Source organism: Fusarium musae, chromosome 9 (assembly GCF_019915245.1).
Source record: "Fusarium musae strain F31 chromosome 9, whole genome shotgun sequence".
In the NCBI taxonomy this organism is placed as follows: domain Eukaryota; kingdom Fungi; phylum Ascomycota; class Sordariomycetes; order Hypocreales; family Nectriaceae; genus Fusarium; species Fusarium musae.
Window position 1 is genome coordinate 1,031,189 of NC_058395.1, and position 16,370 is coordinate 1,047,558.

At 49.5% G+C, this 16,370-nt stretch overlaps 7 protein-coding genes across 7 annotated transcripts; 4 read left to right on the forward strand and 3 right to left on the reverse strand.

The window, feature by feature from the left end:
* Positions 1–1,254: 1,254 nt before the first annotated feature.
* CON7 (C2H2 finger domain transcription factor con7) lies at positions 1,255–2,739 on the forward strand (the record flags this gene model as incomplete). Its single annotated transcript, XM_044829130.1, has 3 exons — positions 1,255–1,971; positions 2,133–2,313; positions 2,378–2,739. The coding sequence occupies 3 exons, from the start codon at positions 1,255–1,257 to the stop codon at positions 2,737–2,739; spliced, it is 1,260 nt and encodes a 419-aa protein (XP_044675805.1).
* A 4,534-nt stretch (positions 2,740–7,273) lies between these two features.
* On the forward strand, positions 7,274–8,812 carry J7337_011594 (uncharacterized protein; the record flags this gene model as incomplete). The annotated part of the gene is made up of 1 exon (XM_044829131.1): positions 7,274–8,812. One exon carries the CDS (start codon positions 7,274–7,276, stop codon positions 8,810–8,812), a length of 1,539 nt encoding a protein of 512 aa, XP_044675806.1.
* Positions 8,813–9,565: 753 nt separating this feature from the next.
* On the reverse strand, positions 9,566–10,239 carry RPS16 (40S ribosomal protein S16; the record flags this gene model as incomplete). The annotated part of the gene is made up of 4 exons (XM_044829132.1): positions 9,566–9,766; positions 9,819–9,908; positions 10,034–10,105; positions 10,174–10,239. The coding sequence occupies 4 exons, from the start codon at positions 10,237–10,239 to the stop codon at positions 9,566–9,568; spliced, it is 429 nt and encodes a 142-aa protein (XP_044675807.1).
* A 469-nt stretch (positions 10,240–10,708) lies between these two features.
* On the forward strand, positions 10,709–11,330 carry CRP63 (60S ribosomal protein L32; the record flags this gene model as incomplete). The annotated part of the gene is made up of 4 exons (XM_044829133.1): positions 10,709–10,745; positions 10,832–10,956; positions 11,047–11,168; positions 11,222–11,330. The coding sequence occupies 4 exons, from the start codon at positions 10,709–10,711 to the stop codon at positions 11,328–11,330; spliced, it is 393 nt and encodes a 130-aa protein (XP_044675808.1).
* Positions 11,331–12,582: 1,252 nt separating this feature from the next.
* J7337_011597 (uncharacterized protein) lies at positions 12,583–14,072 on the forward strand (the record flags this gene model as incomplete). Its single annotated transcript, XM_044829134.1, has 5 exons — positions 12,583–12,696; positions 12,758–12,925; positions 12,986–13,303; positions 13,335–13,720; positions 13,835–14,072. 5 exons carry the CDS (start codon positions 12,583–12,585, stop codon positions 14,070–14,072), a joined length of 1,224 nt encoding a protein of 407 aa, XP_044675809.1.
* A 210-nt stretch (positions 14,073–14,282) lies between these two features.
* Positions 14,283–15,643, reverse strand: J7337_011598 (uncharacterized protein; the record flags this gene model as incomplete). Its single annotated transcript, XM_044829135.1, has 3 exons — positions 14,283–15,316; positions 15,414–15,525; positions 15,587–15,643. 3 exons carry the CDS (start codon positions 15,641–15,643, stop codon positions 14,283–14,285), a joined length of 1,203 nt encoding a protein of 400 aa, XP_044675810.1.
* A 171-nt stretch (positions 15,644–15,814) lies between these two features.
* On the reverse strand, positions 15,815–16,130 carry J7337_011599 (uncharacterized protein; the record flags this gene model as incomplete). The annotated part of the gene is made up of 2 exons (XM_044829136.1): positions 15,815–15,896; positions 16,015–16,130. The coding sequence occupies 2 exons, from the start codon at positions 16,128–16,130 to the stop codon at positions 15,815–15,817; spliced, it is 198 nt and encodes a 65-aa protein (XP_044675811.1).
* Between the last annotated feature and the right edge of the window lie 240 nt (positions 16,131–16,370).

A 16,370-nucleotide genomic window follows, 5' to 3' on the forward strand; every position in this document is an offset into this window, starting at 1 on the left:
CCGGCGACGTGGGGACTCGTCGGTAGAACGATCGACCTTGAGCTAGCAGATTTCTTGCCTGTGAGCCAAGTCTAGCCCATCTGGTCTAGCTGGCCCAGTCCAGGCGCATCCATCATCTATTGCACGCACTACGACGGAAATACCCCAACTTGGGGTTCATTTGCTGTGCTTTTTACTACAGTAATCGACATCGCTGCAAAAATTGCACGCAAACTCGCACGCCCCTCTTGTTCGAACAAACACGCACTATCCACCGAGGTCGATAAGCGCAGGATCCCACTGCCACTGCCCTGGGTTAAGCTGTGCTGGAGTGTGTTGGCTAGACCGTCCCATCCCATTCTGCTCACTCACTCGCTCGCTGTCCCTACTGTGCGGTACGTTACCGACTGTTTCGCGTCGACCCGTTGCACTTCGGTATCTTCCAGCCTAGCAAACAAGTCAGACCAGTCCAGTTCGACTGCGCATATCTACATACATACATACAACTCATACACACGCTCTTTACGCTTCTTGACGGCTGGTCCCACCGATAGCAACATTTTTTTGCCCCCAGGTCGAGGAGTGTATGTACGTTGTCCATCGCACTCCGTCATTCATTTCCTCGCCTTGGGACCTCACAAAAATCATTCGGGCCCGCACCTCTTCGAGTTGTCCGTCATTGCAGAAGGCTTCTTGCGTAGACGTACGTGTAGTATAGCATAGAAGCACCCCCCACCCCTGCAAGGTCTTGAGTCGCTCAGAAAGACGAGAGTCAGTGTATTGACTGAAGATACACTTTGGTACAGAGTACAGTACACCCTCCTCTTAGACGCTAGACCGTCTTTGCTTCTGGGTTCTCGGCAGAGCCACCGCACCAGGCTGATTTCAACATCGCACTATATTAGTGCGTCGCTCCCCAAGAACTACGGGCGACTTAGCCTGACCTCTCTGTGATCGAGGAAAAGCGAACTATCCTTGCCTAGGCTCCATTCCCCCATCTCTATCTCCCCTCCCCAGCAAGATCCGCGCTCAAGGACTCGGCCTAGGAGCTCGCATCACACACTTAACCATAAACCAACCTTTGGTCTTGCAAACGGCGCTACTACTGCCGCCGCCAACAACATATACTGCCGCGCCGCCGCAAGTCTGGTTGCAAGCGCTTCAGCCATATTACACTTCTTTCCCCTGCTACGGGCAAACACCAACTTGACGCGGGTCTGAGCTAAAACCTCGCCGGCCATTTCTTTATCATCATCAGCCCCGTGGAGCTGTAGCATGTCTCTGGTGCCAACACAGCAACCTCATACTTTTGTTGACAACCACGCATCGTTGCATTCTGCCTCCAATATCGCGAAACTTGGTTCCGAGGCGACCCTTGACACGCTCCTCAGCTCTCCCAACTCTATGGAACGAAGTGCTACGGAGTACTCGCAGTCAGGTTTGCCTTCGCCCTATCCAAGCAACTTCGGCGACACCAATTCTGAAGGTTCGAGGGCAGATCACGCATCTGCTGCGCAATATCCTGTCAAGCAGGAAGTCAATTATTCGACCTCAGCCACTCCCACCTCCGAGTACGGCGTCTATCCTCAGTCAGCCCGATCAGGATCTTTCCCAGAGCACGTCCAGCGTTCATACCACCCTGCCAGCAGCACCAGCACTGGAGGTATGGCGCAACAACAGAACAGTCCGTCAATGCCCCAGCAGGATGGGCGTAGCCATCAGACCCATCCGGTCAAATCTGACAACGATGTTCCTATAGATCCGTCCATCGCCGCGCCGAGCCCAACTTACGCTTCGTATGGGCAGCATTCTCCCTACGCGCCTAACCCAGACATGACACACAGTTACTCTCACCCTGGTGGCGGCATGTATGCGCAACCTCGGCCGGACTGGGCTGGTTACCCTCAGCACGGCGGGGCGCCTTTGACTCCCGGTCACCCAGTTTACGCTCAAAACCCGGCATCGGCGCCACCTCAAGCACGACCAAACCAGGTATGTTAGGACTTTCGCAGACACGTTCAAGAGTGAACCAGATCGAGGAGAGTGCAATACGCGCACGTTGAAGATGTGAGAAACGCGTTGATTGTTCCAGTTTTGGTTCAGCTTTATGAATTGGCTGCTACTTAGGATACGAGCATTACTAACTTTCTCAGGTTTACTCCTTTGTCCCCATTCCAGGTGCGCAACAGCATAAACGACCTCGGCGACGATACGAGGAGATCGAGCGCATGTACAAGTGTGGATGGAATGGCTGTGAAAAGGCCTACGGTACACTGAACCACTTGAACGCTCACGTTACCATGCAGTCTCACGGACAGAAGCGAACACCCGAAGGTAAGCTGCTTGCGATTGCGCAGATATGTTTCTCGATGAGCACAGATGCCTAACAAATGACTAGAATTCAAGGAGATTCGCAAGGAGTGGAAGCAGAGGAAGAAGGAAGAGGAAGCCAACCGAAAGGCCGAAGAGGAGCGACAACGCCAGGCTCAGGCCGCTGCCGCCGCTCAGAATGGAGGTGGCGAGCCTCAAGGTCCTGATGGCACGCCTACCTCATCCTACCCTGGCCGAACAGTCCAGCTGCCTCCCATCGGATACCAGCCTGCTCAGTACCCGCCACCACCTTCTGGGGTTCCTCAGCAGCCTCTCCCTGACTATAACACCAGCCATATCTACTCGAATTATCAACCTCACTCGCCTTACGCGCAGCCCAGTCAGGGCATTCCTTACCAATGTATGTCGCAGAGGCAGAGGGTGATTTAGTGGATGAACTAACCAGACGTAGCAAACGGTGGTCAACCCCCAAGTCACTAAGACGGATGGTCAAGCAAGGATTAAGGTTCTAGAGGAGGAAACTCACCAAAAGTCAAAAAGAAGATTGATACCCGCTGTATTATATTGGAATGACCGCTGTGCTTCTGAGCTGTCATTAGGTTGATCTGATGCCACCTTCAGAGAGTATGGCTGATTTGGAGGGGATGAAACGCAATCACGTTTCCTCGGCCCGGTAATTACTCCTCTGCTTCCCTCTACTTCGACTCGCATAAGGTAGCCCCTTGGCTGGTCCTAGATCTTCATTGGGATTCCTTCATATCCTTTCAGCTATTGGACCCTTTCTTGGTTTCATTTCTTGGAGTTATGCGTATATGAATGACCCAAGAAGATCTTGAGTCAAGGAGTTGACAAATTCTTTTCATCATCATCAGGTTCTGGTAAGGGGCAGGCGGTCCTGGAGGTTTGGCGTGTTTATCTGCATTTACAACGATCTGTTACGTTTTGGAGGCCTGTCCAACCCAATTGCGGCAATCTGGTTTGCGGCACCGGAGGGCATGGCCGCCATTTGCTTTCGCATATGTGTGGACAATGGTGTGAATGGGATCGAAGATATGTTTTTTTATACGAGACGGTCTCATTCTAAACTTGTCGAATGGCCAATCAGGGGGATACGAATAGATACATCGACAATATGATGACTCGCATGGCGGTAACTAGCAGTCTGTTAAACGAGTAAATTAAGCCACAGGTGTTGAAAAAAAGTTAATCTGAAGCTTGTGCCATCTCCGTGAACAGTGATATTGTCATTTTAAGTCTAGAATGAATAAAAGTGCGGAACAAGGACTAAACTGGCGATGATGAATTACATACACTCAAGTCCTCAAAACGATTTCATAATGCGACAAAGACTTAGTGAACCGGTCTGTCGGGTCACAAGTCAGCCCTATCTCTTTTCAGAAGAGGGAAACTCGATCAAGACACATGGGAATGATGCTTAAACCTGGTTAAGCGTGGGTGGCGTGCCGTGGTAGGGTTGTGTTGCACAGAGTAATACATACATATATACATACTGCAGATGGGGGTGGTCGAGTCGTGTCGCTGTGTTACAGACGCTAATCTAGGCGGATAGTCCCAAGTCCAAGTCAAGGGTGTGAATAACAAAAGAGCCCAAAGGCAAGCAAGGATTGTAGATTGGGTGATGGTGGTGATGGGCAAGGCAAAGGGTAGAGAAGGGAAAGGTCGGGTAACACAAGACATGGAAGCGCCTGACGTACATGTGTAGTGCATGTTAGCTTATTAACAAGGAGGTACCGTACCGTAGAGTGGACGGAAGTGGCCTGATCATGTCTCTCGGCTTTCAGCAATGCCAAGTGGAGGGGGCAAAAAGCGATATATCCAGCAGATCTATAGATTGGCGAGAGACCAGTGTGTGGTGTGTGCGTATGCGTATGCGTATGCGTATGCGTATGTATGTATGGATGTGGTTGGTGTTGATGGCCCCGACAGCCTAACGTTAGATAGATACTCGAGGGGATCTACAGCCGGGATCCATGGATGTGAGGAAAGGGGGAAAGAAATGTGAGAAGTTATGGGTGAAGTTGTATTCTACGGCGCTGCTCGAGGTCCATGCATGCATCATCTACTGCGCATATATAATATGGATACAAATGTTGGATAGAGTTTCATGATATAGACAAGGGTTATAATGTAACTCGAGTCAGGAGAGAATTACTCAATAAATACCATTCATTCATTGAGCGAGAGTCAATGAGTCAGTCATCGTCAAGGAGCACTACCTATATGTACTATTCTGCTATGCATCTGGACACGATGCTCGCAGCCTTATAAACCGCTGCCGTTGAACACAGATAAGCTACCCGCAGGTACTGTAACGTCTCATCGAGAAAGGGGGGACTAAAGTAAGTTAGGAATAAACAAGGGGGGCGTGTACAGGATCGCGTGCGAAAAGAAAAGCCTAGCAAGGGGAAATTCCAACTAGAACAAAAAAGCGAACCAACTAACTTATACCAAGGCCAAAGCGAAGCGAAACAAGGCGAGAAAAGTGCGTGCGTAGCGTGCAGCCAAAGGGACCCCAAAGTACTAATGTAAGTGTGTGTGTGTGAGAGTGTGACTGATGCCGTTGCGGATGAACAAGGGGGCGACCACGCGGCGCTAGGAGAATTTAGCCGCTCGTCGTTTAGTATGTACCTCTTGACTGACTGGACTGACTGGACTGACTGACGTTACTACTTGCAAGCCCGGCAAAGTGAACTGTCAGGCAACACGAGACAAGACAAGAGGAGAGACAAGACATGGGCCATGGCCCTTGGGCTGTTGGGGCCTGGAATTGTTTCGTGTCTGTATGTATGTATACATATGATGCATACCCCCATGGAAACTAATTTTTCGCATGGTGTAGAACTCAGTCTAGGCTGGTCTTGTTAGTTCCTTTATCTCGGGACGTCAAACCAAGGTTTACATTTACACGCCTGAGAACGGCAATGGCTGGCCGTTGGCAACGGCGCGGGGATTTAGAGTCCGAGACGGGCGTGAAGTTTGATGCATTCAGGTACGTGATACGAGACCATTTGACGGCTTGTCTTGAAGTTCAACGGTATGACACGATGATTTGGCTGCCGTGTCACAGACAAGGCTGAGGTTACAGAGTACACGGTTAAATTGAACTACATGGATATATATTGGAGGTGGTTGCATATGCCAGTCCAACCACCCACCGATAACCAAAAGTACAGTATCTAATTTTCCGCAAGAGTTTATACTCTTCATTGCGAACTTGGAATGAATTTGTTGTCATGTTTCATCGTATATATGTGGGACGATTCCACTCTCAACGCCATCACAGGCCACCAAGAGATTATTCCACCAGCATACTCTATACTCAAATGGTGATCTGTTACAGGAGAATACTTACCTGTTAGAGGAATCTACCCTCAATAATCATGGTGTTTCTTCCAGTAGACAAAACCCAGCAACACGACTATCGGTCATCCCGAGCCTGAGCCAGGGTTTATGCACAAGCTCTGCATGGTAGCAAACTTACGCCGCACACGGACGCACGCAAAGCACCCTTGACCGGCACTTACGGGATCCATGATAGTGGCAGTGTTTGCTCTAGCATCGATCCATAGCAGGGCTCTACCTCGTTGTGGTTAATGTGTGGTGACGTTGCAGGGAGCCAGGAAGGAAGCGATGCAATGTCGAAACAGGGCGTGCGGTGGAGGAACAGCCCATCAGGTTTTGGATGACAGCTGAAAGGATAGTTCTTGGCGGCTATATGATCGGAGATATAGCATATGTTGTGTTTCACATACAGAGCGTCGCCTAGCTTGGACCGCTGGGTTTAGTAACTCTTGGATAGGGTTATGGAGATGGTGATTGAGTAGCCATTTATCATCTAGTGCATTAGTATTATCATCGGTATTACAGCAGATAATTAAGTGAGAATATCAGTGGGCCAAATAACCGTTGAAACATCGAATTTGGAGGCTTGCGGGGATGCGGCTCGGGACGGACACAAGGCAGCCAGAAATCTTAACGTGCTTTTGCTCCGGGGATGCGTCAACTTTACCACATCTTAGGACCGATTACTTTGACCATATGCTTTCCTCTTGGCTCATAAGCAAGTGCAGAAGTTTGAGATATCAATGATTCCAAGACTCAAGGAAGTGGCATGACACTCACAGTTTCACATGATAAAGTGTTGCTGAGAAGGCTCCAAAGTAATTTTTGATTGTGAAGATATTCAAGTACTGCAGAAACCTAATACCAAAAAGTGGCATTTATTGCCAAATGATTTCTTGTTCGTCTTGCCGAAATGATACGCATGGTACAAGTAGGTATTTGACGAAAGAGGTGGGATAATGATTAGGCAATCAGTCACCAAATCAACCCCAAGTTCATCCGTTATCTCAGCAGTAAATTTGGGTCACAACTACCCTTATTCGATAAGTGAGCCGTTTCCGTTTATAATATAGGTAATTTCACTTGATCTCGTTGTCTCAGAAAGTCATTCAGCAGCTCTTTCGTGCCTGTTACTGATGACGTGCTGTCGTGCATAGGCCGTGCCACGCGGTCAAAGAAAGCTCTGGATACGAAGAGAAATGTGAAGTCAGTCATGCAAAGAAATCGGCAAAAGAAACCCGGAAACTTTGTTGAGTTTAGAAGAGTAGGTATCCTAAAGCTTCACTGACTTTAGGTAAAGTACCGACGCATATCAAGTATTGTATCGCATCTGATAAGGTTTCTGCCATTCATACATTAACTTACGTGGGCTGCCTGCTTTTTTTTCTTTTGCTACCCCGCCATCCATCCATCAATGTTCTGCAGCGCATAGCAGCATTATAGACTCAGCACTGTACCCTTACATCCCATCATATCTCGTGTTGTCGATATTCGGCTACCCAGAAACTCAGTACCGATATTGGAGTAACACTATCCGAATCTTCAATTATTAGGTTTCATCGCCGGCTCCAGAGAGGACCCATTGCCGCCTATTCATATAATGGAGGGAAATCTCCCGTCCATTCCATCACGACCCAAGGGTTTGACGAAATCGAACTCAAGCGCTTCTTTCGGCGGTGGCTCTGCGAAGTCCGTATCAGTACTGGGAACACATCCTCTGGGCACTCTTCATGTTCATCAAGTCAGCGAGACGCCTCACGAGCAACAAGATGATGATGGCCCTCCGCCCTTGGATCCTCCCTCGCGACAGAGTGAGAATGCTGTGATCAAGATCTCTCAGCATGGCTCTTCCAGCCCCTTCCACAGCCCAAGCCGGGAGCCATTAACACACAACATGGGAGGCGGAGATGTGGTACTCATATTGGACTTGCCCGAAGTCTTCACGGTTGGCTACGACTCAATATCATTCACAGCTAAGCACTTTGGTGGCGTCAGGGATATACCACCAGGTGCTCACTTCTTCTGGGTTGCTCACCCAGGAGGCCTTTCTGCTCGCTGCGGTTTCTGGGTTGTCACGAATAGTGTCGACACTGTCCATGTTATGCAGTGGGATCGATACAATGAGGTTCTGGGTGACTCAGCTCGTGCTGAAGCCCGCATCCAAGCCGATAACCTCGACACTATTCACTCAAAACTTGTCCCTTATCAGGACCCAAGTGCAGTAAACGCCGCCAATGGTAAACTTACTCAGGCTACATCACACAAAAATCTGAACATGTGGGAGCAATTGACTGGCAAGATCACAGAGAGTCTTCTCAATCGAGTGACGGGACAGAACTACGATAACTGGACGGTACATACCGGCGATCGTGTTAAGGGGTCGATACTCATGGCTGGTGAGATGGAACTTGACAACTCAATCTCGAACCCTTTGCTCAAGGCTCGCGAGCTCAACTTCGCCTTCAGCCAACGGACCAAAACATACTCAACCGATAATACCGGAGCCGACAGGACCTTGAGAGCCACGGATGCAACTCCTTATATCTTGTTGCAGCTCGATGCTTCTGATAATGATCTGAGCCCTGACGACGTTATCGGTGAATTCCAGTTCTCTTTCGTTGTAGGCGTCCACCTTGGCAACGATTCATGCATCCAGCAATGGTGGCATATGTTGCTGAAGATTTTTCTCCGTGCTCATCTCCTCCCAATCCGTCGACCGTCTCTTGCAGCCGCATTCATTCGCACCTTGACGGCCCAACTCACGTATAGCGCCTCCTGGCTTGAAGGTTCCATTCTTGACACTGCAGAGTCACAAACCAAAGATCTTCGACTTTCGCTCACTGTCTACAAAAGACGCTTGGACGAATTCCTGCAAGGCTTGGGGAACAATGCCACATCGGAGCAATTGGCTGTTGCTACAGCTTTTGCAGGGCTTGAAGCTGTCGTGACTGGTACACTGGATTGGGATCTTCGCGGAGACTATCTACGCCGAGGCAAAGTCATGATGGAAGATGGTGAGGAAGTCGAGCTGGAGGTTGCTGACTTGGCAGCCGAAGATGAGCGTGGAGAGTGGGCACCAGAGATTGTTGATCTGGATGAGTCTGGACGGCAACGCGATCTTGTCTCGTGGAACGACTAGATATGCTATCTCACGAGAACGCTTCGCGTGTCCAGGCATCGAAGGAGGTTAGCAGAGCGGACAACAGCAAGGAGGTTCCAGACGCGAAAGGGAAAACAGTGCATAATGTGTTACCTTGCGTGCAAGGAGTAGCTCACCATCGGAATGCAGTTGGCTTGATCAAACGATTTAAGTTTACAAAGCTGGAGTTAGGAGTTGGGATTTGTCTCCATCACAGCAACCAAGTACGAAACATTTAACTACTATTGATACATTGAACAGCCCAAGACTGAATTTGGTAGCATGGAAAAGGGGAATAGTTTTGAACCACGGCCAGCAGCCCAATTGGTAAGTAACGCTAATCTGACTTCACAGGGCTCGCGAATTGCACTTCCCCTGCGAAATTGTCTTGACCCAACGGAGATTCGCAGAGTGCCCCTGTTTTGCATACTCTGGTCAAAATTTGGAAACAGGTCATTACATATGAAAGATGGACACTGAGTATCGGAGCGAGTCCAGCAAAGAGGCAGTTCATTAACATCACAGTGCGTAGCAGCACGGGCCGCGTCGTTAACTTTGAAGATTTCATTTGCCTGCCAGATCCTTTACAATCCGCCAAAAGCAAGACCATGCAAATGCTGATGGGAAACCCATTCCCAAACCAGGGAAATTGTGACTCCAGTCCCTTTTTCGCACTGCCCGTAGTATCCTCCACTGCACCAACGCTCCGGCTCGACGCTTTTTTGCCCCATTCCGACAAACATCTTGAACCGTTTAACGGTAAGACTTCTGGAAGCGAGAGCGGGCACCCTTACCACCGAACTTCTTGGGCTCGCATCGGCGGTTGTCAGCAACGAGGAGGGTTCGGTCGAACTGGACGAGAGCCTGCTTGAGGAGGTTCTTGGAGTGCTCATCGACAAACTTCTGGTAGTAGGCGATCAGAGACTTGGCAATGGCCTGTCGGATGGCATAGATCTTATATGCAATTAGCAAGTCGTCCAAATCGACAGAAAAGGGCTTAACCAACTTGAGAAGTATGTCCACCTCCTGAGACCCTACATCGGATGTCAACGTTGGCGAACTTGTCAAGGCCAACAACGAGAAGAGGCTCGTAGACCTAGGATAAGAGTGTTAATCTTTGGTTCCCAACAAGACACAACACCATCCGGGAGCATCGTCATGTCAGATTCGATAATTGAACGACGTGCTTTCGTGAACGGTCGAGGGATTCGTGATTCGTACCTTGAAGCGCAAGATCTCGGGCTGGACGAGGGAGAGAGGTCGTCCGTTGACCTTGATGAGACCGCGGCCAGCCTGGAAATTTCAAGACATGTCAGCTTCTCTGGCTCATTCTCTCATCTGTTTCTGGAAATTTCGCGTACCTTGCAGTGAGCAACGGCGGTGGCGGTCTTCTTTTTACCAAAACACTGCACTGACTGAGTAGACATGATTGCTGGTCTTGGTGTTGTCGTTGGGCGGCGGGCGGAGGTTGAAAGCGTGGTGATCTTTTGGTGGGAGTTTAGATTCTGTCTCTTTCGTGAAAGGCGCTAGTGCCGGGTGGAACCGTGTCTTTTTTTTAGCCAATAGGAGGAAGGTCCACGCACAAAGCCAGGGCTTCGAAAAATTGAGACCTTGTAGACAAAATTACACAAACGGACTTAGTCCTTTTCAGAGCAAGATTTGCACACTCTTTTATCCACGGCAAACTCACATTTCCCCAAATCCATCGACCCTCGTTAGGGCACTGCACGTGAACACTACGAGCATTGTGAGCCGGACTGCCCACCTTGACAAATTTTCGTGCGTCTAACAACTCACAGCCGAAGTTCAACGTTCTACTAACCGTCCCCTGTGCAGTCGTCAGGTCAGCAAACCACATCTACCATCAACCAAGACGCTTTATTAACATATTACAGAATGGTTGCCGCTAAGCACGTCAAGATCGTCAAGAAGCGTACGTAAATTCGACATTCCTTTGCGACAACACGAGCGAACGAAGGAGAAACGAGTGATAGTCAAAATGCTGACTTGTGTGTGCAGGCACGAAGCGCTTCGAGCGTCACCAGAGTGATCGCTTCAAGTGTGTCGACCCCAGCTGGCGCAAGCCCAAGGGTATCGACAGCCGTGTCCGACGACGATTCCGCGGCACCATTGCCATGCCCTCTGTATGTCGAACCTTTGCGAGCCCTGACGAGAATTATCGACTTTCCACCAGGCGGGACACAGAACTTAGTGCTAATGTTGCATGATTTCAGATCGGCTATGGCTCCAACAAGAAGACCCGCTACATGACCCCCTCCGGCCACAAGGCTTTCCTCGTCAGCAACGTCAACGATGTCGAGCTTCTCCTTATGCACAACCGAACCCACGCTGCCGAGTACGCTCTCCCTCCAATGCCACTCGGCCAATTGTAGCTAACCATGGTTTCAGGATTGCCCACAACGTCTCGTCGAGGAAGCGAGTTGACATCATTGCCCGCGCCAAGCAACTGGGTGTCAAGGTCACCAACCCCAAGGCGAAGGTTACCACCGAGGTTTAAAAGGAAAGGGATCGGTTATTGGGCTGCTTTACGGTTATGCATCGGAAAGGGGTTTGCGTTACTTGCGGTTCTGGCACATAGCTCCATGGCATGCTAGAGAATAAAAAAACGCGCCGTTGAACGACAATGATATCTGGCATCAACTGCTTGAGTAGCAAATTCTCTTTTGAGTTGGAAGTGACATGAAATATATGTCTGATCCGCTCGAAGCTGATGAGGTCTCTGATAGAGGCGCGGGTGAAGGGTGAACATATTGTGAATTGTGGATGAGACCATGAAAATAAACAAGACTCCCTCTGAGGGCCCCATCTGCTCCCCCAAAGTCCTCGAAATGTTGACCGTTTTACATTTGCAGCGAAGATTGATTATGACGTTGGTGCCTACGCAAGCCGGATTCGATTGCAATAGGCCGCAAGGCTAGAAAATCCTGTGGGTGTCTTCCCTGGCTACCTATTTTGTTGAACATAATCATTGTAAGGATGATGATTGCCTCAGGTCTTTGCCGTTCTCAAAACAAATTTATTAACACACTGCACTGCATCTTCGATAAGACAACGCTATGTCGTGGAAACCGTGACCTGATGGCAAAGATCACAGCCTTGAAGTGAAGTAAACTGATGCGCATTAGGACGACATGACGGAAGTCCAGCAGAACCAGCTACCAACCAACTCTGACTACTACCTTAGTAGGTATATTCCAAGAGCACGCTTCAGCAACGACCTACCTCTTAAAACTTAAAGGTTGAAGGCTGATGTCTAAGGTAAGGTAGGTACCTAGAGTCTGGAAAAGGTACCTATACCTAAGGAAGAGTCTGCTTTGATGGTGGTACACTGGCGGTTGGCAGGCAGCTGCCACTTGCCTCGCACTTGCTCAATACCATGGCATAACAGCTGCCCATGACGAAGAGCCAAACCTCCCGCCTCAGGTTCGGCTTGAAGGTAAAAATAAAGTTCCCTTTCCCAAATTGAACTGAACCTTTCCCTTAAGCCCCTCTCATTCCCCTTCCTGGTAATCTCTCCAATATCATGAAGCAACTTTATACACGGCATCGCTTATAGTCAACCAGCCTCTTACAACTTGACTCGGGCTCCTTTACTCGGGACCTTTCCATCTCCTCTATATGCTCAAGAATTTGATTGAGTGCACCTTCAGAGCATTCCCGCCGATTCTGGTCATTCCAGCATGACAATGGCGTTTCTACCACGGTTGATGCAGCAGCAACCCTATAAACCAACATGCACCCATCTCACCATGACCCGAATTTACGATGCAGACTCTAAATGTTCCTCTTGTCATGAGCCCGGTCAGTTTGGGTGGCTCTACCAGTGTACACAGGATCACGAGAAGATAATCGAGGAGAAACTGGTGAGACGCCTTCCAAGGAATAGAAATATCTGGTAGACCTTGGTAACTGACTAAAGTGCAGCCATGCATGGAGTACTTGGATTTCAACTTTCGCAAGAACATGGTTGTTCGAAAAGGAAGCGCAGAAGCTCGACGCGACAAGCTTAGCTTTCTTCGAGAACTCACTCCCGACCAGATGGCATCCTACCGACCAGATCAAATTGCAACTATCCTAAAACAGCGAGAGGAAGTGAGGCAACAATATTTTCCTGTAGCCATGGAAGTATACTAATATCTCTCTCTCTGGTAGTTGAAGGACGTTATTGCAAAGGAGGAGCGGCAAAAAAGCACTTCGGCTCTGTTCAGCAACCTTCTCCCACCCCTAGGGTTCGAGTCTTCGTTCAGTGACAAGGGACAACGGACCCTAGATGAAGATACGCTTTGCCAATACAAGATCTGCCAAAGATGCCGCCCTGTGTGCGTTGATCGGGCATTTTTGAGCCTCAATGCAGTCGCCGATGGCGAGATTACTCCAACAGCTGCTGCCGGTTTTGGGTTTGAGTCTCTAGGCGGAAGGCCAGTCATTGACAAAGATGTTGTTAGACATATTGATGAGCACCGCCCGAGAGTGAGTTTGAATTCCTGATCATCAATGGCAGATTGTTGACCGATGCATCCAGCCTCAGATCGGCAATCGTCGAATGATGGAACTGCTTGACGAGCAGATCGCCCGTATGCTCGCAAGTCACAATCAAAATCAACCTTTTCGGAACGGGCTTAGGAGTAAAATATCTGGGCCCAGAGGAGGACGGCAGTTGCCCACTGTTAAGAACGTTGCTGCAAAAAGGCAACGTATGCGCGAAGAGGGGAAGGTCTTGGCCAATGCCGCTCAGGGTGATGCTGAGGCTATCACCTCGACGCCTGACTTTCTGGGAAACCCTTGGCCATGGCTGGCTACTTTCCATGAGCCTGACGAGCATGAAGATCATCAAATCAACAACAGTCAGCACCCACGACAGAGAGGGCGTGCCACACGGATTCCTCGGTAAGTGCTTAAGAGTGATGTTTCAAGCCAGCCTTATTAACCAAGACGGCGCAGTCCCACTACTCCTGGTCCGAGATCCGCACGTCGCCGCCTTACTGATCAACTGTTGTCTAGCACGTCTAATATCCTTCCTCTGGACGGATATTCATGGAGCCTTTTTGGCGGTGGTGAAAATACAGTCTCAACCACCCCCTCGTCCCTCAGTGATACTTCCAATATCAAGTCCTTGGGGGCCGAGAATGAAGGCAATGGCGAAGGACCATCGCCTATGTCACTCGGAACTGACCATGGTGTTGCGATGACAGAGGAGAGCATTGAGGCTAGAGTTCCCGATGTGATGACTCAGGTGTAAGGATGATGGTTATGGAAAGTGTGTGCTTGGGAAACCAGTGAGGTTACAAGACTTGGTGGTGCACTTAAAACTGGTCTGGGGTTTTGCGGCGTTTGAGAGGTTTGTCGGACTGGTTGATACTTGGTCGAGTCAGGCTTTGTCTAGAGTCTTGGAACATTTGCTTCTGTGGGAGTATGAGTCTTTTGTTAACCTATGGTTGGTCCATCTCAACTAACTATCCTTGGAATTCTCCAATATCTTCTTCATCATTTGATTACCCACCACCTTGGCCTCCTCAAACCGTGGTTCAAAGAACTGTTGAGTACTCACGAACCGCTTCTCCCATGTCTCGAAATGTCCCAGGTTCACACACTCAGCCCAGGCCCGTGCTGCAAAAGTAAACTCCAGATCATCGCTACGGTACGTCTTATCCTCGATTGCAGTCTCAATGGCTGCCTCGAGGACATCTTCGTTGCGGAAGAGGTATTCAGTGACACCAAGACGCAAGCGGAAGAGAGGAGTGCTGCAGAGCATATGATCGTACGGCACAATATTGAGCGCCGCCCAGCAGTCGACCATTGCAAGGATCGAGAGATGGTTGTTGGGTCGAGGCTCATCAGTAGGCGTGCCGAGCGAGAAGGACGACAGGATTGACGGCTCGAGCAAGGGGCGTGTGTCCCAGGTCGTGGATGGACCAAATACCTTGTCGCGTGCACGGTAGACTCGTTCTCTGAAGCCCTCACGGTTTCCTTCGAGCATGAGTTTGTACAAATCGGTGACGCTTCGTGCGTACTGTGAGATCTGTTCACTCGCTTCAGGGTTAAGAATAGCAAGGCCGGCGTACACATGCCACTTTTGACTGTAGATGCGCAGCATCAAATTGACCTTGACATTCTCAATACCGCCAACATATCGACTCAGCTCCCAAGGAAATTGCTTGTTAGCGTGCCACGCCTTACCCATAGATAAGAAGGCTGCATGGGTGACTGCTTGAGTATCGGCGGTGATGCGGTCGTGCTCGCGGGCCGAGAGATGGACAAACTTTGAGCGTAGACAGCTGAGGACAATCTCAACCTTTCGAAGAGCTGAATCTGGGGCACGGTGTTGAATGAGCACAAGAGGTTGGTTAGTCGGGTCAACATTGGGGCCATGGAGTGAGTGGCACGAGATAATATCGACGTCGTCGGGGAGGTGAGCCTCAAAGGCAGCGATCTCGGGGGACTTGCAAGAGGTTTGACCTCCAACAATGGCACCAAGCTTGGTAGCTGGTCACAGTCAGTGTCTAGATGGCTACTGTTTAGACTCGAGAAGAGACGCTCGAAGGAAACATTCACACAAAGGATACAAAGAGAGGGCGCGTACATGGTCCATACTGAGCAATTACACGGTCAATGACGGCGGCCTCGACGCTGTAGATGATGTAGTCGCTTGCGCGGGAAACATAATGGCCATTTCGACAAATCTCTATATTTTTCTATTCGATAGCTTCAGCGACTTGGAGCGAGGCAGAGCAGGCAGGAATCATCAAGTCATACATTTCCAGCATATTCTTTCTGAAGCTTTTCCTGATTCTCTTCTCTGTCGCAGGCCATGATTCTAAAGTAGATCCGCCGTTAGCCACTCGGCATCCGGTCCGGGGTTGCATTCACAGAAAGATAGTATCTGTTCTTGTAGTTGTTAGCTTTTGTGTCAAAGCAGAAGTGCTAACAAAATGAGGTAGATGGGTGGAAATTCAGACAGTTGATAATTAAGGTAGCAAGCGTTTACATCATTGAGAGCACAGGTCCGATTCTGATGGCCATAACGGACACCAGGCGTCCCTGAACAATGCTCGAGCCAAATGCGCTCTAGTCATCATGAAAGAGGGGAAGGGGGCGGATTGTTGAGAAGGAAGAGTTGGCTTACCATTTGAAGAAAAGGAGCTGGAGCTGGAAGTGCGAATCGCAATGGATTCAAGACTTACCTCCAGCCAGCGGCAGACAGCCTTTCGGCATACATCTTGCCCATGTCGCCCATACCAATCAGTCCGACGACGAAGTTCTCCATCCCCTCAGGGACGGGCTGCGATTGTGAAGCCATATTATCTGCTGCGCGATTAAAGCAAGAGCAGGAAACACGAATCACATCCTCTCAAGCGACTGTGCTTCAAGAGAGCTTTGTGCGGAAAGCTCAAAAGAGTGTGTTTGAGAGTGAAGAAAAAGTCAGAGTGAAAAAAAAAGTTCGCGACCTTCTTTATGGTGGAGATTTGAATGGCGTTACGTAAGCCACCGATATTTCGCGTTATAGCGATAGGTGGATCTATGAAGCTATCCACTTCAG